Source organism: Anolis carolinensis, chromosome 2 (assembly GCF_035594765.1).
Source record: "Anolis carolinensis isolate JA03-04 chromosome 2, rAnoCar3.1.pri, whole genome shotgun sequence".
Taxonomy (NCBI): Eukaryota; Metazoa; Chordata; class Lepidosauria; order Squamata; family Dactyloidae; genus Anolis; species Anolis carolinensis.
Window position 1 is genome coordinate 32,188,550 of NC_085842.1, and position 21,409 is coordinate 32,209,958.

At 44.7% G+C, this 21,409-nt stretch overlaps 1 protein-coding gene across 1 annotated transcript in view; it reads right to left on the reverse strand.

Annotated features, from left to right (window-relative positions):
• The window catches only part of gabbr1 (gamma-aminobutyric acid type B receptor subunit 1), a 317,954-nt gene that overhangs the window by 42,132 nt on the left and 254,413 nt on the right, over positions 1-21,409 (reverse strand). The window contains exons 7-9 of the mRNA XM_016991794.2: positions 17,952-18,112; positions 3,870-4,004; positions 3,123-3,293 (exon numbers count right to left, since the gene is read on the reverse strand). Of these exons, the coding sequence (XP_016847283.1) occupies positions 3,123-3,293; positions 3,870-4,004; positions 17,952-18,112 (467 nt within the window). The remainder of the gene's footprint in view (positions 1-3,122; positions 3,294-3,869; positions 4,005-17,951; positions 18,113-21,409) is intronic.

The following is a 21,409-nucleotide window of genomic DNA, read 5'->3' on the forward strand; positions in this document are numbered from 1 at the left end:
GAACCAAAGTTCTTTGGAGATTTTAGATGACATTTATTAAGATTCAGTAGGAAAAAAAAGGAAACCCAGAAATATGCTTTCTGTCAAAGAGAGAGGAGATTAAAGGAATACTAAAGAGATCCTTGCTTCCTTTCCTGTCCCTTCCTCCTATTCTCTTTTTAACTTTGCATCTCCTAGCCCAACCCATCTCACTCTTCTCTCATGTATAACGTGTCTTCATAAGCTTCTTAGGGCAAAGATTTGTCTCCCCTCTAAATACTGCTTTCTCTGAGCAAATCTTGCCAAGAAACCCCTATTTTTTTTCAAGTCAGGAGCAACTTGAGAAACTGCAAGTTGTTTCTGGTGTGAGAGAATTGGCTGTCTGCAAGGACGTTGCCCAGGGGATGCCATCCTGTGGGAGGCTTCTCTCATGTCCCTGCATGGGAAGCTGGAGCTGACAGATGGGAGCCTACCCTGCTCCCCGGATTCAAACCTCCGACCTTTTGGTTAGCAGTCCTGCTGGCACAAGGATTTAACCCACTGCACCACCGGGAGCTCCTAAGAAACTCCTATGAAAGGCTGGCTGTAGGTCAGAAAAAACTTGAAGGCACCCAAAAAAAACCCCACTATATAAAAATGGTAGTCTGCATAAAAATGATTGCATTTTTCAAGAAGAACATTTTCAGTTATGGTCTAGACATAATAAGAACTGTAAATCTATTTTGAAAGAACAAAGAAAGCCCCACATTCTAACAAAGACCCCATGGGTTTTAAGCAGTAAGCTTTAAGGTTTTGAGTTTGCTTCAAAGATGGGATCTTGGTGCTGTGTGAGAAGTGCATTTTGATAGCCTGCTGAAATCTGGAAACTCACAATATCAACTCAGGTAGACAGCTAACCCCTTCAAATCATTTAACTGGCATACGGTAGGAAACGCAAATCTGCTAAACAAAAATAGAGCCAATTAGCATAAGATATTCAGTGAGACAGAGCTGGGTTGACACAAATTTGGAACATTCTGGTACAGATTCCGTAATAAAATGAGAGAACATATTGGCTCGGAGTAAGAAGAAAAGGGACAGGAACAACATCCAAATCAAGGGACAAATCAAGGAAAGAGCAATGATACACTGGTGACTCCCTTTTGGGGCCCTTCCACACAGCCATATACTGTAATCCTGAGAATCAAGGCAGATAATCCACAATATCTTGCTTTGAACTGGATTATCTGAGTCCATACTGCCATATAATCCAGTTCATTGTGGATTTTATAGAGCTGTGTGGAAGGGCATTGATCTACTAAGAGCTCTTCTGAGTTCACTTTCTTCTTATCAAACTTTAGAGAACTAGTTTGGTCATTTATTTTTTTCTTCTGATATCACGAGGACAGGCTAGTTGAAGGTTTTTTCGGGGGGTTTTTTGATACAGTAAGTGTTGAGATTATCTGGAGGTTGAAGGCTGCTATATACTATGTGAGCTGATCTTTTACTTTAGAAAGGGACCTTTCTAAGGAATTGAAATGAAGGATTATGAAAGTGCACTGTAAAACAAACAATATTACATAGAGAAGCCATTGCCATCCACAAGTATGTGGACAATTTCAACAGAAAGGAGAAAACCACGAAAATGAACAAAATCTGGCTACCAGTAGTAAAAACTCTAAAATCAGGACAGAAAATAAAGAGCAACACTAAAAAAACAGGGGAATTCCAGACAAGAAACAATCAAAGCTAACACTTCCCAACAAAGGATCCCCCCAGGCAGGAAGCAGCCGGGCTTTGAAGCTACAGGGCCATTCAATGCTAACCAAGCTGGTCAGTTTCATCATTCACAGTTGCTCCAAACAGACACCCTGGACCTTCCACAGATATATAAACCCCACTAACCTAGTTTCCAATAGATCTCACAACCTCTGAGGATGCCTGCCATAGATCTGGGTGAAATGTCAGGAGAGAATGCTTCTGGAGCATGGCCATACAGCCCAGAAAACTCACAGCAACCCAGCAATATTACTGATTGTTAGTGACAAGCAGACTCTGAGTCATGCTGGAATGTGTGTGCTGGTATACAGTGGGCCTTTGCTATTCATTTGGTTCCACCACCTCTTATAGATACCAAAATCTGAGGATGCTCAAGTCTCATCATACATAATGCCATAGTAAAACTGTGTCCTTTGTATAAAATGGCAAAATCAACATTTGCTTTTTGATTATTTCCAAGCTTTGGATTGTGACTACAGAATATGTGGATACAGAGGACTGACTGTTTTTCAAAGAATATAGAACGTGTTTGATGTGTTTCTCTGTGATGGCCACAGTCTTAAGATTAGGTGGGAGGTTTTGCCTTCCCTGCCGCTATGTCTCCAAGAGATGTATGTTACTTTCCCCCATAGACAAGAATAGCAACCATGCATCCATACAGAGAGAGAAAGAAAAAAATCAAGCAATGCACTTAAAGACAGTGTAGTTGTCATGAGTAAACCTTCTCTTTCCTCCAGTGACTCCATTATCTGCAAGATGGGATATGCTTGCCCTCTTCTATATGGGGAGTTACAGTGAAGTTCAGTGACTGAGCACATGCTTTGCATATCAGCTTCAGTTCCCAGCATTTCCAGTTCAAATGAGCAAGCATCGGAGAAAGATTCTGCTTGAGATCCCAGAGGACTAGTGTCACACAAATTAAGCATTAGCACATAAACCAGGGGTTTTTTTGGGTGGGGGAGGAATCATGCTGTCAATCCAATGTTCTTGGAATGCAAGCCACAGTAGCCTTAGCCAGAAATGCCAAATGTGAGGAATTCTGGGAGCTGCAATTCAGCAGCAACCCTGATTCCCACTCTTGAGACAGAAGAATCAACCATCTAGCTCAGCATAAATCAGAATTATATATGCTCTGTGTGACAGACTGCAGCCATCGTTTTGTCCTATAGACTCTAATGAGAAGCCTGGGTCATTGACCCTGTTCTAAAGTCAATGCTTAAATTGATGGAACTCTATGGATTGGCTTTTATACAGATTGCAAGGGCAATTTCTCAGTCTTGTGGCCTACACAAGGGAGAGGACTGCCATCATGAACAGGTTAATGCTCTGGGAATCACAGGATGTCTGAAAGCGTGGGGTGGACTTTGAGGGTCAGGGATCCATACCGAGGTGAACACCTCTGTAGTCTGCTGTATGGTAGCAATCTTCTTCCAACCCCACTTCTTGAAGAGCTGCACACGAGTGGGGTTGTGCAGCGTGGCCGAGGGGTGCGTGCGGAAGAAAGTGGGGAAACGCTGCCGGTTGGATAACGCAGGAGAGCTGGAGCCGTAGGACAGCTGAAAAAAAGCACAGAGGCACAGATAAGCAAGAAAAAGGGCTGAGTGGCCAAAGTTGACCTCAACTAATTATGGGGTCAAGACTTCCCATCTGTCCCACCTATACCCACATTTCACACAAGCACAGAAACCTGGCTCTGTGCCAGAGGTTGATAAATCTTAGAATCCTCCTGTCTAAACTAGTCAAAAAAAGACCTTTTTCAAGCTGTCTGCAACACCAAAGCCTTTCTTATCCTACCTGCTGTATTAACAGCCTACTTCAGAACCAGTACCAAACAGAATAGGCACTAGGAGATCGATCAAAGGTCTAGTCTATCTTTTATATAATAGCCTCCGACTGACTTCTAGAGATGCTGCTGTGGAGACACCATGGCTTCATCTAAATTCCTTATCCCCTAATCTTAGATATATGGTGAGCGCACTGATTTAACTCACCATTGAGAGAAGTGCTCAGAGGCATTCTCTTCATATGTTTCAGACTGTTGGGCTATATCCTAGTTTAAATGGACACCTGCCTATCCCATAATGCCCAGGGTCAAAGTGCATGCAATATACACAACGATGAAGCGTGCTCACCACAATGAGGTTCCACATGCGCGCTGCCTCAGCGACCAGAGTGGAAACGCTGCTGCACCCTGGCATAAGGATGATCTTGATGGGGTCATTGTAGAGCAGCTCATAGAGGAATTTGGTGGCCACTCCAGGTTCACACTGCAGGTGGGGTAAAGAGAGGGAAGTCCTGTCATGAAAATAGTAACGTGTCCATAGCATGCACATACTCTTGCATACTCCTCAGTCATAGCTCAGAAGAAAAGAAAAACAGCAGGAGACTACGAGAAAAAGGTTATAGAAACTGCCCCAACCTCTTATTTATTTTCAAGCCAGCTACAGTTTAATTGTGGTCTACAGGATAGACAGAAACAGGCAGATTACTGCTTAATATGTAAAGTTGACACTAGGAAGGAGTGAGTCGACTGTCGAACTTCAGCAAGCATGAAAAGGGATTTGCTACTAAAACTGGTGGTGTGGATAAAGGAGGCAACTTGATGAATAGTTGTTGTTATGTGCCTTGAAGTCGCTTCTGACTTATGGCAACCCTAAGGGGAATCTATCACAGAGTTTTCTTTGCAAGGTTTGTTCAGAAGGGAATTGCTTTCACCTTCCTCTGCTTCACAGATAGTGTGTCTTGCTGATTGTCACCAATTGCATTTCCTTGGCCAGCGAGGGATTTGAACCCCTTAGTTCAACACTCAAAGCATTGCATCATGTAGGATTCTAGCTTGATGAACAGGGAGGGAAGACTTTAAGGAGAAATGTCATGTAGAGACTCATATGGACAGTCTCACTCTGAATTCTGGGCATCTCCTAGTAGAGTCTGAGAGATAAACAACATTTGGATCCTTGCCAGGGCTTTGAATGGGTATAAGCACAGACGTCTTTGAGGGACTTGACTATATCCCATGTTACCACTGTGCAAGATAAAATGGAGAAAAAGTAAACATGAGGGTCATTAAGGATGTATTTTTATTAGTAAATAAACCATCAAAGGGTAGATCTAGTCTAGCACTCTTCTTCATAGTGTTTGATCAACCAGATTGCCTCTATATGCCTTACTCTTCCACAAGCAGAGAATTATGAGATACTTCACCTTTCCTTGTGCCCTTATAAACTGATTTTACACTGAAACTGCAAGAGAGCAGGCTTCCCTTACTTAGCACTCTCTAGATGTATTGGACTACAACTCTCATAAACCCTGCAAGCTTATGATGACCAGAGATTAAGGTACTTGCAGTGCAGAAAAGGGCAGCTAAAATTATCAAAGGACCAAAACAACTGCCCTACAAGGAAAGTGCACACTTGGTGCACTTTAGGTGAGCAAAGTGTAAAAATTTACCCAGTTTGGCGAAAAAAAGAATAAACCTTTATCTTTCTATCTCTCACCATTCTAGAATGTGAGGTCATGGACCAAATCTAACTGGTGAGAGATTTTGGGCAGATAAAAAGAAGCCATTTTTTGCATGCTGCTTAAACCATGGAAATAACTACCATAAGATGTGGCTATGACTTTAAAGAAGGATAAAGTAGATTCATAGAGATTTGGCACCTCATTGGGTACTGGTCACATTGATGGTATATATCATCACAAGTATGAAGGACATAGCTTTACGTAACTATATTTAATTTTACATAAGTTTCAAGTAGATGATGAAGATTTTGAAATAGTTCAAGGTTTTTCATACCTCAGCATAATCAATCAGAGTGGAGACTGCAGTCAAAAAATCAGAAGAAGATTTGGAAGGGCAGCTATGATGAAAATATATCACTGAATATCATACTAAACATAGGGTGGGTCATCATTGTATTTTCCATCTCTATACAGGCAGTCCCTGAGTTACAAATGACTCATAGTTATGAACGAGTCTGAGACAAAGGAAATGAGAGAAATCTACCCCTTGGAGAGAAATCCACACCTAAAAGAATTATCTTGGGGAAAAGGGGTCCCCACTGAAGCTTTCTCACCAATCCTTGTTTTCACGACAAGCCAAGTTTTTCAAAATCCAATTATCACAGGGACAGAAAGTGAGGTGAAATGTTCTGAACAGGGGCACAGACACAAAACAAACACCACAGAGGTGTTAACCCTTCCCTATGCTATACAAAGCTCTCTCTCTCTATATATATATTTATATATGTATGCACATATGTGTGATATATGATGGAGTAGTTCTGTAGATATCATGGACTGCTAAACACAAAAAAAATCGGTCCTAAAGCAAATAGACTTGGACTCACCCTAGAAGCCAAGATAACTAAGCTGTGGCTGTCATACTTTGGCCATATCATGAGAACAGGTGGCTCACTAGAAAAGACAATGATGCTTGGTAAGGTGGATGGCAGTTGGAAAAAAAGAAGACCGTATTACATCTGGATAGACTCAGTCTGGGATGCAATGGACCTGAGTTGGCACAACCTGAGTTGGGCAGTTGAGGACAGGGAGATTTAGAGGTCTCTCATTCATAACATGGCCATAAGTTGTAGTCCACTCTAAAGTAATTAACAACAACAAATCAAGGGCAATATGCCTCTGTGTGTCATGTGCTGACAAATAAGAGATGGATGGTGCAATTGCCCTTATGTGCTTTGGGCGGGCTTCCAAGAGGCCCATCACTGATTGGCCCTGGGTGAACAGACTGCTGGGCTACATAGTCCCTGAGCCCAATTCATCATGGCTCTTCTTTTCTTCAATTAACAGAGAAAGCACCATGGGGGAGAAGGGTGGATACAGTGGGTAAAAGCAGAGAAGCAGGAAAGTGGATTTGATGCTTTCCACGGAGTTGGTCAGAGTGCTGGTGTCCATATAGAAGCCAACTGACTTGCTACCTTGTCCCACTCCATCCTGAAGGACTAAAGGTGCAACAGATGCCTCCCTCGCTTGCCTTCTCCTTCTTCTTTACCCTCTACCTTTTCCCCATTTAACCCCGGCCCTGTTGTGTCTCCCTACGGACAAACATGTTAACCATCCCACTTGCAACTTCTTTCTCAGCCCCGCCGCCCTCCATCCTGCTCCTGGCTGTGCGCCTCCACCGCAAGGGGATGATGAATTATTCAGGGCATCGCCGCCCGGGAAAGAGGATCAGTTTCTATGGCAACCCCATCGGCAGGCGCTGCCACGGCAACCTGTCAGCGCCAGGGAGCGGGACTTCAATTGGGGGGGGGGGGGGTATACACACAAAGGCAACGCAGGAGGGTTTGGGGATGACTTGGAAGAAGAGGGGGGTGAAAGGGAGAAGATGGAGAAGAAGATGGGAACAGGGGGAATATACATATTATGCAGGACATGGGATAGAGGACAAGGATGGAGGAATGGATATGGACCTTATGATTAGAGAGAAGTAAAAGGCCAAACAGAGGTTGGTCAGGGAAGTATTTATGGAAACCCTGGCTGCAAAACAGAGCATAGGGCATGACAGATGAATAAATAGAAGCTGTTAATTCATGGGGATGTTGCAATGGGAACGCTGGTGCGAGTTACAGCGTACGCCCGTGGTTTACCGGGAACATGGAAGGAATATGCCAAGCGTAGGAATCGCCAGACAGAGAGTGGGAAGGCATGCATGTTTGGTGGAGGGGTTTGCAGAGAGATGTTTAGGGGTGTTTCACTTTGCTCAAGTCAGAAAGAGGGGCTACAGGGCAGGCGGTAGCTTCAGCAGCGACTGCAAAGCATGAACTGCAAGCCCGAGGGTGCTGCAATATGGGTATTTTTGGAAAACATGCACACACCTCATGAACAAGCCAGAGGCAACGCAACTAATCCATAAGCGCAAGCTACTGAGAGAAGAAAGGGAAAGGGTCCATCAAATGCATTGATTAAAATAATGGGGCAGGTTCTTAGATTCGAGTCCCCAGTTTGGGGAGACAACACAGAGTCTAATTACTGCAACTTATGAGATTTGGAGCTCCACTTCAATTGGATTTCCAGCACTGGCAATGAAAGCTAGGAGTGTTATATGGCTTTGGTCCCAAGCAATACTTGGCTGGATAAGGATGTCCTAGAAAGCTTAAGCCATGGAGTGAGTACTGTTCTGACCTTAACTCAAGTGCCTCTTCCTGAGGAAAGTTTGGTAATCAGCCATGAAGAGTCAAATGATGTTCCAAGTCTGAAGCCAGCACAGAGAATATGGCAGCAGAACTGAGCAAGACCCTGGTAGACTGGGTTGCCATTTCCTTCCTCTGAAATATAGCCTAGTGTTCTTTAGCCTTACTCTGATCAGCTTCTAAGATCAAATGGGATCTGATGCCTTTAGGCCAGGCATGGGCAAACTTCAGCCCTCCAGGTGTTTTAGACTTCAACTTCCACAATCCCTAATGGCCTACCGGCTGTTAAGAATTGTGCGAGTTGAAATCCAAAACACCTCGAAGGCTGAAGTTTGCCCATGCCTGCTTTAGGGCATTACAACCATTGTGTTGTCGAAGGCTTTCATGGCTGGGATCACAGGGTTGTTGTATGTTTTCCGGGCTGTATGGCCATGTTCCAGAAGTATTCTCTCCTGATGTTTCGCCCACATCTATGGCAGGCATAGATGTGGGTGAAACGTCAGGAGAGAATACTTCTGGAACATGGCCATACAGCCCGGAAAACATACAACAATTACAACCCTTGTGTGTGCAGGTGCCTTCAAGTTGCCTGTCATCTTAGGGTGACCCCATGAATTTCAGTAGTATCTTAGGCAAGGAATACTCAGAGATGGTTTTGTCGGTTTCTTCCTCTGAAATACAGCCTAAACACATCAGCCTCCATTCATGTACAAACCAGGGCTGTCCCTGCTGAGCTTCCAAGATCAGATGAGATCTGGTGCCTTAAGGGTATTAAGACATACGTGAAAACAATTGTGATTAATATATAAAGAGTATGTCAGGTCCAAAGCATATATACTGGTGCTGAGAGAATGAAGATGTGTATATACTGTACGTACAAAGGAGAAATGCAAAAAGGGATGGGGGAGTATATGATAAAATGTGGATGCACACTGATGCCACACTGTTTGTCTGTGGAATCAAGTCTAACAGAACTTTGGTCTCCTTTTTAAAAAAACAAAATCTTTATTTTTAGCAATGTTCTATTCCATGGTAATCTAAATAACACATTCCTTGTTCTGCAGAGCGGTGTAACTTAGAATATCAGCAGAGACAGTCCATACTCTGGTGGGGAAGGAGAGTGAATCCTCCTTCTACCCTGCACTTGGTGTTCAGCCTGCTGATGAACAACTAAATTAACATCAGGAGCTGGGAATTTGAGGGCACGATGGAAGAGGCTGGCGGGTTTTCAAGGAGAATACTTTGCTGCTCATCCATATCTGTAGCTGGACATATCTGAACTCTGGGAGGGGTGTTGAATTTGGGCAGAACCCAGACAAGCTAGAGGATACCCTGTTCAGCTTGATTCAGAGGTTGTGCAGCTCATGGAAAGGTTCTGAATTTTGCACCCTTCTCACATTATTCCTCATTTTTTCAACACTTCTCCTCCCACATCACAACCCCAATCACATAAACAAATGTAAATTCTTGCCCATTGATTCAAAATTCCATTTATAACGTATTTCCATGAAGAAAAGAGAGAATCTGGGCTTTCCACTGTCCACCTCCCCACACAGGAGCTCCCAGCACAGCATTCAATTATGTCCACTCAGGACTCAACCCCAGAAGCATGCTTCATGGCTCTAGCAATGCCTAGCCATCCATCAAGACAAAGGCACAACCATCTACCTCATCCTATCCTGTGTCACATTTACAATGATACAAACTTATTCTTTCCCCACCACTAGTAATGCATCTATACTATAGAATGAATGCAGTTGAACTGCCAGGATTCAATGATATGGAATCCTGGGAGTTGTAGTTTGGTAAGAGACCAGTATTATTTGGCAGAGAAGACCAAAGATATTGTAAAACAACAGCTACCAGGATTCTACAACATTGAGCCATGGCAGTAAAAGTGGTGTCAAACTGCATACATTCTACATTGCAGTGTATATTTATTTATTTATTTATTTCCATCATTTCTATCCCTCAGGGCGGCTTACAAAACTGGCAGAATTTGATGCCAATATGCAACAGTACAAAAGAATAAAGCATAAGCAGTTAAATACAGATTTAAAACAATAGAAAATACTTGAGCCACACAGCCTGAAAGACATACAACAACCCTGTGATCCCGGCCATGAAAGCCTTCGACAACACACTTGAGCCATTCATCCACAAAACCTTGTACATAAACCTTAGTCCAGACCGAGTTGAAGCCAACAAAACTTATTCTTTGAACGCTTGCTCGCATAGCCAGGTCTTCACTTTCTTTCTAAAACTCAAAAGGGATGGAGCCTGCCGGATGTCACTAGAGAAGGAGTTCCACAGCCAAGGAGCCACCACTGAGAAGGCCCTGTCTCTTGTCCCTGCCAGCCGCACCAGTGAGGCTGGCGGGACCGAGAGCAGGGCCTCCCCTGAAGATCTTAAATTATGTGGTAGGTCATAGCGGGAGACACGTTCGGACAATAAGTTGGGCTGGAACCGTTTAGAGCTTTATAGGCTAAAGCCAGCACTTTGAATCATGCTCGGTAGCTAATCAGCAGCCAATGGAGCTGACGTAACAGAGGAATAGTACACTCCCTGTACGCCACTCCTGGCTGCCTCCCATTGGACTAACTGAAGCTTCCGAACAGTCTTCAAAGGCAGCCCCACGTAGAGTGCATTGCAGTAGTCTAATCGGGATGTAACAAGAGCATCGACCACCATGGCCAAGTCCAGCTTCCCAAGGTACGGGCGCAGCTGGCGCACAGGTTTTACCCTAGGTCGGTATCATGCTCTATTTTAAAAACATTTTCTTACTAAAAATCCATAGTAATTCTTGACTGCTTCATACTGCCAGTTGGGGTTTGCCCCAGAAATAAACAGTAATTGTTAAAAAGTAACTTTTAAGAAGAAGTTTTTAATGACATACTCAAGCTATCCCATAACATCTCAATATCAAAATATTGTGATCCGCACAAAAGCTGAGGAACGGATCGTCTAAGTGTCTAAGTCAAGCTATCTACAACTCACCAGTGGTAGAACTCTTCCAAGTTCTGAGCAATATAAACAATAGTTAAGGCCAGCCTAACTAGGGCAGAGAGCACCTTTGGTTCCACCTCAAATCAGTTTTGTGGCTGTTACAGAATGGCTATACCATAGCCAAGAAAGACTATCTTCTCCTGATTATACCCACCCAACTGCAGAAACAAACAAAATCCACCTGTAAATTGAAAAAGAAACATGAGTTTACTGATGAAAGTTTGCTTTGGGGGATAGTTCCCAAACAACCTGTAGAACTTGAAAAGAAGAGGTGAAAGGCACTCCTACAATAGTCCTGTCAACAAACACTGAGCCATTCAACTTAACTTGGCTTTTAGCTCAGTGACAGGACAAATGCCCAGCTTAAACAGCCCTGAGCCTATCACTATTGACTTCACTCTAAACTTCACTATCATTAATCACCCAGCTCTTCCCAGATAGTTCTATCCCTGCAGGCACAATCTTCTGCACATTTGATAGAGGACTGACCCTGAATACTTTTCTCTCTTATGTGCTCCCTTCCTCCTCTGGACATTTGTTCTCCCTGCCAGCAAGTCTCTCAATACATACAGATCATTTCCATGTCTGTCTCAACAGGACTCTTGATTTCACACCACACAAACAGAGCCTCCTTATCAACCCCACTTCTGATCGTGTCTCCCATACTCTCCCCAATTTGGCATCCCAAACCTCCTTTTCACCTTGCTGCTGTGTCAGAGCACAGTACTCCCTCAAAGCCCCCCCTGCAACCCCTCTCTATGACAAGGCACTCTTCTCCATCGTCTCTGACACATCTCTGTGGCATCACCTCCCTATGAAGTTCCTCACGACTTGACTCCCTTTGGCATCCAGAGAGTTTGGCTGTGCTGTCCTGACAGCTGACAGGGCTGCAAAGGATGTATATGAGAGACTGTTATGGCCCAACGTGATAGCAAGGTGAAAAGGGAGAAGCAGGGTAGAGAACAGAGTCCTCAAATTTCCCATCTCTCACTTCTTGGGGGCCTTAGTGATTCACCTAGTTCAGTCCCTTTCCTCACTCTTCAATCTTCCACTCTTCTTGAATGTTGTCCTGATCAGTGAACCTTCACCCTCGCTTGCCACCCTCATCTACTTTCAAGGTTGTTTTTTCCACTCTTATCTATTCCTTCTTCCTGTGGTCTCCTAACTAGAAAGAGCAACTTTCCTCATATAGGCAACCTTAACTAGTGCAACCCTGTATTTTGTGTCAGTAGAAGTGGGCAGAACATATACAGGAGACCTCAAAAACAACCCTAAATGTGTGATGCCCATACGTTCATGCCTAGGAAGGCTCACTTCTCCTCTTCTGAGATGCACTTAGCCATGAGGCAGAACTGTCACCCAACACAGATCTGCTCAACTTGACATGGAGAAGACTTCCACACTTGGGTACAAAACTCCACTGGTTCACTCTGAGCAAGTCACACTCTCTCAGCCCTGGAAAATCCTGTGAAAACCTTGGGGTCTCCATAAGTCAGAAAGGTCTTGATGGCACACAACAGCAAATAACCAGACTCCTTCTCTGAATGAATCACAGAATCCTAGAACTGGAAGAGACCCCAAGGGCCATCCAGTCTAACCCCATTCTGCTATGCAGGAAAACACAATCAAAGCACTCCCGATAAATGGCCATGCAGGCTCTAGAGAATGTTGGGGGTAGCCTCTAATAAAATCAGTTTCAACAGCACAGAAAATGGGAAGACCTTGGAGCCCTGGACCACACTATCAGCCTCCTTATTCCCCAACCCGACCAAACACACTGGGTGACCCTGGGCAAGTCACACTCTCTCAACCCCAGAAAACACTGTGATAATGTTTGGATTGATGTAAGTCAGAAATGTCTTGGAGGCACACAATAACAAATGATAGGGTGATACACTCTCCAAATGATGGGGGCATCTCCACTGCACAACTTCCAAGCAAACTGGTCAACAGTGACAGAAGGTGGGAAGACCTTGGAGCCCCAGTCCACCCCATCAGCCACAAAATCTACTGGGTGATCCTGGGCAAGTCACATTCTTTCCTCCCTAGAAAACCTTGTCAAAATCTTTGGGTCTTGAATGCAGACCACAATAAATGATGGGGGATTAATAATAATACGAATAGTAATAATAACAACAATAAATCTTTACTTATATCCTGCTTTTCTCCCTCACAGGTCCCAAAGCAACTTACAACATATTAAAGTTATATAAACAACAATCAGAATACATCAATAATAAATATAAGCATTATAAAATAAGCAAATTTAAGAAACAACTACAATGTACATTCACATTCATTTGGCATCATATCAAGATATATTGCATTTTGCAATGACAGAGCATCTCCCTCATTGACCTCCAAGAAAATTAGTTTTAACAGCACCAGAAGCTGGGAAGACCTTTGAGCCCCAGCCTGTGGCATCAGTCGTTTTGACCTGACCTGGAGAAAAAACCCTGGCTGACTGGACTAGTCACACTCTCTCAGCCACAAAAAACCTTGTGGAAACCTTGGGATTCCTTTTCCCAATGGTGCAGGGTATCCCCAGTTCCCAACCTCCAAGAAAAACAATGCCAACAACAACAAATGGTGGAATGACCTTTATGCCCACTCACCCCATTTGCCACAAAAACTATTGGGTGGCCCTGAGTATGTCACACTCTCTCAGGCCCAGACAAAAATCTTGTGACTACCTTAGGATCCCCTCTCGCAATGATGGGAACCCACTAGGTGACCCTGAGCGAGTCACACTCCTTCATCCCCAGAAAACCTCTGGATAGCCATAATTTGGAAAGAAATTGAAGGCACAAAAAACAGCAAATCGTGGGGTCACCAGGTTGTTGTGAGTTTTCTGGGCTGTATGGCCATGTTTCATAAGCATTATCCCTGACGCTTCGCTCACATCTATGGAAGGCATCCTCAGAGCTTGTGAGGTCTGTTGGAAACTAGGCAAGAGGGGTTTATATATCTATGGAAAGTCCAGGCTGGGAGAACGAACTCTTGTCTGTTTGAGGCAAGTGTGAATGTAGGAATTGGCCACCTTGATTAGCACCGAATGGCCTTGCAGATTCAACGCCTGGCTGATTACTGCCTGGGGGAAATCTTTCTTTAGGTATTAGCTTGCCCTGATTGTTTTCTGAGTGTTGTTCTTTATTTACTGTCCTGATTTTAATACTGGTAGCCAGATTTTGTTCATTTTCATGGTTTTCTCCTTTCTGTTGAAATTGTCCACATGCTTGTGGATTTCAACGACTTCTTTGTGTAGTCTGACACGGTGGTTGTTGGATTGGTCCAGCATTTCTGTGTTCTCAAATAATATGCTGTGTCCAGGTTGGTTTCTCAAGTGCTTTACTATGGCTGACTTCTCTGGTTGAATTAGTCTGCAGTGCCTTTCATGTTCTTGATTCGTGTCCGGGGAATGCTGTGTTTGGTGGTCCCTCTGTAGACTTGTCCACAGCTGCATGGTATACGGTAGACTTCTGCAGAGGTGAGAGGATCCCTATTGTCCTTTGCTGAATGTAGCATTTGCTTGATTTTCTTAGTGGGTCTGTAGATAGTTTGTAGGTTTGTATGCAGAGAAGTCAGCCATAGCAGAGCATTTGACGAGCCAACCTGGACACAGCATATTATTTGAGAACACAGAAATGCTGGACCACAATAACAACCACCATGTCAGACTACACAGAGAAGCCAATGAAATCCACATGCATGTGGACAATTTCAATAGAAAGGAGGAAACCATGAAAATAAACAAAATCTTGCTACCAGTATTAAAAAACCCCTAAAATCAGGACAGTAAATAAAGAACAACACTCAGGAAACAGGAGAATTCCAGACAGGAAACAATCAGGGCCAGCAAACACCCCCGAGGCAGGAATCAGTCAGGCTTTGAAGCTGCAAGGATTTCAATGCTAATCAAGGCGATTAACTGCAACCTTCACACTTTCTCCAACAGACAAGAGTTCTTTCTCCCACCGTGGACCTTCCGTAGATGTATAAACCTCCCTTGCCTAGTTTCCAATATACCTCACAGCCTCTGAAGATGCCTGCCATAGATGCAGATGAAATGTCAGGAGAAAATGCTTCTTTAACATGGCCATACAGCCGGAAAACTCACAGCAACCCAGTGATTCCAGCCATGAAAGCCTTTGACAACACATGGTGTCATCATTTCTCCCTTCCTTCTATAATGGGGGTATCCCCTTTCCCCAACCTCTAAGAAAACCAGTTTCAATCACAGCAGATGGTGGAAAGACCTTTAAGCCCCAGACAAAACCCCCTGGGTGGCAACTAAGGGAGTCACACTTTCTCAGCTCTAGAAAACCCAAAGAAAAGCTTTGGATAGTGATAAATTGAGAAAGTCTTGAAGGCACAAAAGAAAAGCAAAGCAAATAATGGTGAGGATACCCTCACCGAATGATGAAGGACATCTTCTCTCCTAGTGATCTGCACCCAATGGGTGAGAAGCATCCGAAATCACCCATCCTCCAAGAAAACCAGCATCAAAAATGACAAAAGGTAGAAAGTCCTTGGAACGGAGGACCCACCCGATTGGTGGACAAATCCCACTGGGTCCCTCTAGGCGAGTCACTCTCTCTCAGCCCCAGAAAACCCTTTCACAAGGAAGCATCCCGACCATGAAATCTCCAAAATAAGCAAACCTTAACAGAGACAGATGCTAAGAACAGCCCCCCCCCCAAAAAAAAAACCTGGACAAACCCCAATGGGCGAGTCACACTCTCTCAGCCCTAGAAAACACAGCTGTGAAAATAACCTTCCCAAGGTGAATACATCTTTACCCATGATCACAATGTGTAGAATTATTCATCCCACAAAACATCCCTGTCCAGTGGTAATTCTCCATACTATTGAAGATGGAGCAGGCTTGTTTTCTGCTGCTCTAAGGGCCAGGACATGAAGAGATGGATTGAAGCTCTAGGAAAAGAGATGCTACCAAAACATTAGGAAGATCTTCTTGTTTGAGGGTGGGATGCACTGCTGAAAAGTCTGAAGGAGTGTCCTACATTGGAGTTTTTCAAGCAGAGACTGGATGGTCATCTGTTGGAAATGCTGTGATTTTGTGTTCCTGCATGGACTGGATGGCCCTTATGGTCTTATGGTCTATACCAGGGGTCCCCAAACTAAGGCCCGGGGGCCGGATGCGGCCCTCCAAGGTCATTTACCTGGCCCCCGCCCTCAGTTTTATAATATAATATTTTATATCAATCTTAATAATATAATATATTGTATATACATATAATATTATGTCATACAATATAATACGAATAGTAATACCATATAATAATATTAATTATATGTTATATATTACATATTATATAATAGTATAGTGGTATAGTTCAGTATAGTAATATATAATGCTAATATTGTGTTATGGTAATAATATAATATATTGTATGTACATACAGCTGCTCTGAGTCCCCTTTGGGGTGAGAAGGGTGGGATATAAATGTAGTAAATAAATGCAGTAAATAAATAATTAATTTTAGACTTAGGCTCGGCCAAAGTCTGAAATGACTTGAAGGCACACAACAACAACAACAACAACAATCCTAATTAACTTGACTATCTCATTGGCCAGTAGCAGGCCCACACTTTCCACTGAAATCCTGATAGGTTTATGTTGGTTAAAATTGTTTTCATTTTTAAATATTGTATTGTTTTTTCATTGTTGTTGTTGTTGCACTACAAATAAGACATGTGCAGTATGCATAGGAATTGGCTTTGTCTTTTTCCAATGATAATTCGGCCCCTCAACAGTCTGAAGGATTGTGGACCGGCCCTCTGCTTCAAAAGTTTGGGGACCCCTGGTCTATACAGACTCACAATGGCAATGGTAAATTGTCTGCTTGGGGATCACTCTTGGCCTCATAGGGACACCTCTAAATGTCTTCAGAAGTGTCCCCTAGGTAAAGGTAAAGGTTTTCCCCTGACGTTAAGTCCAGTCGTGACCGACTCTGGGGGTTGGTGCTCATCTCCATTTCTAAGCCGAAGAGCCGGCATTGTCCATAGACACCCCCAAGGTCATGTGGCTGGCATAACTGCATGGAGCGCCGTTACCTTCCTGCCCGAGCGGTACCTATTGATCTACTCACATTTGCATGTTTTCAAACTGCTAGATTGGCAGGAGCTGGGACTAACAGCGGGCGCTCATTCTGCTCCTGGGATTTGAACCTGGGACCTTTTGGTCCACAAGTTCAGCAGCTCAGTGCTTTAACACACTTTGCCACTGGGGCCCTGAAGTGTCCCTATGAGGCCAATTTTTTTTTCCGTCTCAGGAGCAACTGGAGTTGCTTCTGGAGTGAGAGAATTGGCCGTCTGCAAGGACGTTGCCCAGGGGATGCCTGGATGTTTTGATGTTTTACCATCCTTGTGGGAGGCTTCTCTCATGTCCCCTCATGGAGCTGGAGCTGATAGAGGGAGCTCATCCACGTTCTCCCCGGGTGGGATTCGAACTTGGCAGCCTTCAGGTCAGCAACCCAACCTTTAAGTCACAAGGCTTTTATCCCCTTGGCCACCGGAGGCTCCACAATAATAGTACCGGTGTATTTGCTCACAGGTTCTGGCTGCCAAACACTAGAATCATAGAAACATAGAATTGGATGAGACCTTGTGGGCCATCCAGTCCGACCCCCGGCCAAGAAGCAGGAAAATCACATTCAAAGCACCCTCGACATGAGAAGGATGCGTATGACAGGAAGGGAGATGCAGTTTGAAAGACACAGTGACATCCCTCCAATACCAATGGGCAAGTCACTTTCTCTCAGCCCCAGAAAACCCTTTCCCAAGGAAGCATCCCAACTCTGAGAACCAAACCCCAACAGGGACAGATGGTAAGAACACCTGGACAAATCCCACACTCTCTCAGTCCTAGAAAACCTTGGTAAGAACAGGCTTGTCCTCACCTGGACAAATGCCACACTCTCTCAGCCCTTGGTGAGCACCTCTCCCGGTGATGACAGTGGGCACCCCAATCCCCGACCCTCCGAGGGACAAGAGCCGGGAGAGGGGCCCAGGGTGGAAGGAGGAAGGTCTCACCTCGCTGTCGCGGTGGTCGAGGCGGAGCTCGTAGTCGGGCAGGATGTCCCTGCGGCTGTTGACGTCCTCGAGGGCCATCTGGGCGGAGGGCAGGCAGGCTTGTCCCCCGGGCCAGCCGCCGGTCATGGGGAAGAGGGCGCCGATGTGGAGCCGCTTCTTGCCTGCGCCCAGCGGGGGAGAGAGCAAGAAGAGCCAGCCCGTCAGCACCAGCAGAGCGGCCGGGGGACCGCCGCCACCGCCGCCGGGGAAGGCCATGCTGGCTGGACGGGCCGCAGGGTCAGGGCAGAGGCAGAAGCAGAGGAAGAGGCAGAGGGAAAGAAGAAGCAGGAGGAGGCAGGGCCGGCTCCTCCATGGCTCTGCTGCTGCTGCTGCTGCTAGTGATGCTGCTGCAGTGAGCCAGCCAACGGGGAGGGGAAGGGGGAGAAGGAGGGAGGGAGGGAGGGAGGGAAAGAAAAAGAGAGAGAGAGACGGAGAGAGAAGGAGGCGAGGAGGGGAGGGGGCTGGTGAGCCGCCGCCGCCGCCGTCCAGGGCGCGCAGGGAATCGCAATGAGGAGTCCAACGGAGGGGAGGAAGGCAGGGAAAGAGAAGCCTTTTTGGCTTCCCTGGCACTGCCCTGGCTCAATGCTAATGGGATGCTAAGGGGAGTTGTAGCTGCACGAGGTCTTTCTATAGAATCTTTACAATGGGTTGCTGGGAGGTTTTTTTTTGGGCTGTCTGGCCATGTTCCAGAAGCATTCTCTCCTGACGTTTCTCCTGCACCTATGACAAGGCTTCTCTTTCACTGCCCTGGCTCAATGCTAATGGGATGCTAAGGGGAGTTGTAGCTGCACGAGGTCTTTATATAAAATCTTTACAATTGGTTGCTGGGAGTTTTTTTGGGCTATCTGGCCATGTTCCAGAAGCATTCTCTCCTGACGTTTCTCCTGCACCTATGGCAAGGCTTCTCTTTCACTGCCTTGGCTCAATGCTAATGGGATGCTAAGGGGAGTTGTAGCTGCACGAGGTCTTTCTATAGAATCTTTACAATGGGTTGCTGGGAGGTTTTTTTGGGCTGTCTGGCCATGTTCCAGAAGCATTCTCTCCTGACGTTTCGCCTGCACCTATGACAAGGTTTGTTCAGAGGTCTTGCCACAGGTGCAGGCGAAACGTCAGGAGAGAAGGCTACTGGAACATGATTCTGTTTCCTGCCTGGAAGGCTATGCAATGCTAATCAAGGTGGCCAATTGCAACATTCACACTTGCCTCAAACTGACTCCCACCCAGGAGATTCCACTGATATATAAACCCCACTTGCCTAGTTTCCAGCTGACCTCATAATTTCTGAGGATGCCTGCCATAGATGTGGGCGAAACGTCAGGAGAGAATGATACTGGAACACGATTCTGTTTCCTGCCTGGAAGGCTATGCAATGCTAATCAAGGTGGCCAGTTGCAACATTCACACTTGCCTCAAACAGACTCCCACCCAGGAGATTCCACTGATATATAAATCCCACTTGCCTAGTTTCCAGCAAACCTCATAATTTCTGAGGATGCCTGCCATAGATGTCTGGAGAGAATGATACTGGAACATGATTCTGCTTCCTTTGTTGGGAAGTGTTAACTGGCCCTGATTGTTTCCTGTCTGGAATTCCTCTGTGAGGACAGTAAATAAAGAATAACACTCAGAAGACAGGGGAATTCCAGAGAAGAACCAGTCAGGACCAATTAACATCTCCCAACAAAGGATTTTCCCAGGCAGGAAACAGCCAGGCTTTGAAACTGCAAGGCTATTCAATGCTAATCAAGCCAGCCAATTGCAACATTCACACTTGCCTCAAACAGGCAAGAGTTCTTTCTCCCACCCTGGACATTCCACAGATATATAAACCCATCTTGCCTAGTTTCCAACAGTGAGTCCAGCCATGAAAGCCTTCGACAATCTTTACAATGTTTATGTGTCATAACTATGCTGTAACCCACCTTGAGCGAGCTTCGAGGATAGGTGAGTAAAAAGTACAATTATAAAGTTGGCTGAAGAGTTTAGTAAATGGAAATAACTGCTTCTATGAACATATTGATCTCTGTGTTGTCGAAGGCTTTCCTCAGCTGGACTCACTGGGTTGCTGTGAGTTTTCCGGGCTGTATGGCCATGTTCCAAAAGCATTATCTCCTGACGTTTCACCCACATCTATGGCAGGCATCCTCAGAGGTTGTGAGGTCTGTTGGAAACTAGGCAAGTGGGGTTTATATATCTGTGGAAAGTCCAGATTGGGAAAAAAGAACTCTTGCCTGTTGAGGCAAGTGTGAATATTGCAATTGGCTACCTTGATTAGCACTGAATAGCCTTCCAGGCAGAAAGCAGCCAGGCTTCTCATGTCAAAATTGTGTTATTAGAGTTCCATAGAGATAAAATGAGAGGGTTCCCTCACTGTTTCTCCCTCCTCTATCTACCCATTCCCAAATGCCTTACACTAAGCCTAGGTGGAAGCAATATACTTCCATGACATTGGGGTCCCAGCTTGCACAGAAATCTGTGTACCAATCATCCTAGCTCAGATACCCAAACTCAATGTGTGCCTCACTTCCCGAAAGCAATAATAATAATAATAATAATAATAATAATAATTTTGTGACACAAAATCCAGCATATCTATCTTGTTTGCTGTGTCATACTATGTTGTTGTGTCAATAATAATAATAATAATAATAATAATAATAATAATAATAAGTCTCCTCTGCCTTAAGAGTACACAGTAGGATTAATATAACATTTAACTACCAGGGCTCAGTGTTACAACCTGGAGATATTGTAGGTTTACAAGGTCTTTAGCCTTCTCTGCCAAAGAGTGCCCAGGGTGCTTTTACGTACAAGGATTGATGCAATTTGGCACCACTCTCCCTGCCATGGCACAATGCTATGGAATCCTAGGAGTTGCAGTCTTGCAAACTCCTTTCGACTTCTCTGCCAAAGAGTGTTTTTTATTATCAAACTACAGTTTCAACCATTCCACAGCATTGAGCCAAGGCAGTCGAAGTGATGTCAAAGTGCACTAACTCTACAGTGGAGATGTGCGTTGAGTCTTATTTTTGTTCCTTCACAATTCTCTGAATCACATTACAATATCTCAGCAAAGTATTATGGGAACTTTTTCAGTAATGGCTAGAGACAGTTGTTTTTAAGGAAGAGGGTATGCCTGCAGTATTAGAGGAGAAAGCCTGGAGTGGCCACAGAGTGGAATGAAAGTGGCACCGGGCTGCAGTGCATTTTCCAGGCTGTATGGCCATGTTCCAGAAGTACTCTCTTCTTAGGTTTTGCCCACATCTGTTGCAGGTATCCTCAGAGGTTGTGAGGTATTGCAACTAGGCAAGTGGGGTTTATATATCTGTGGAATGTTCAGGGTGGGAGAAAGAACTCTTGTCTGCCTGAGGCAAATGTGAATATTGCAATCGTCTAGCTTGATTAGCATTGGATAGCTT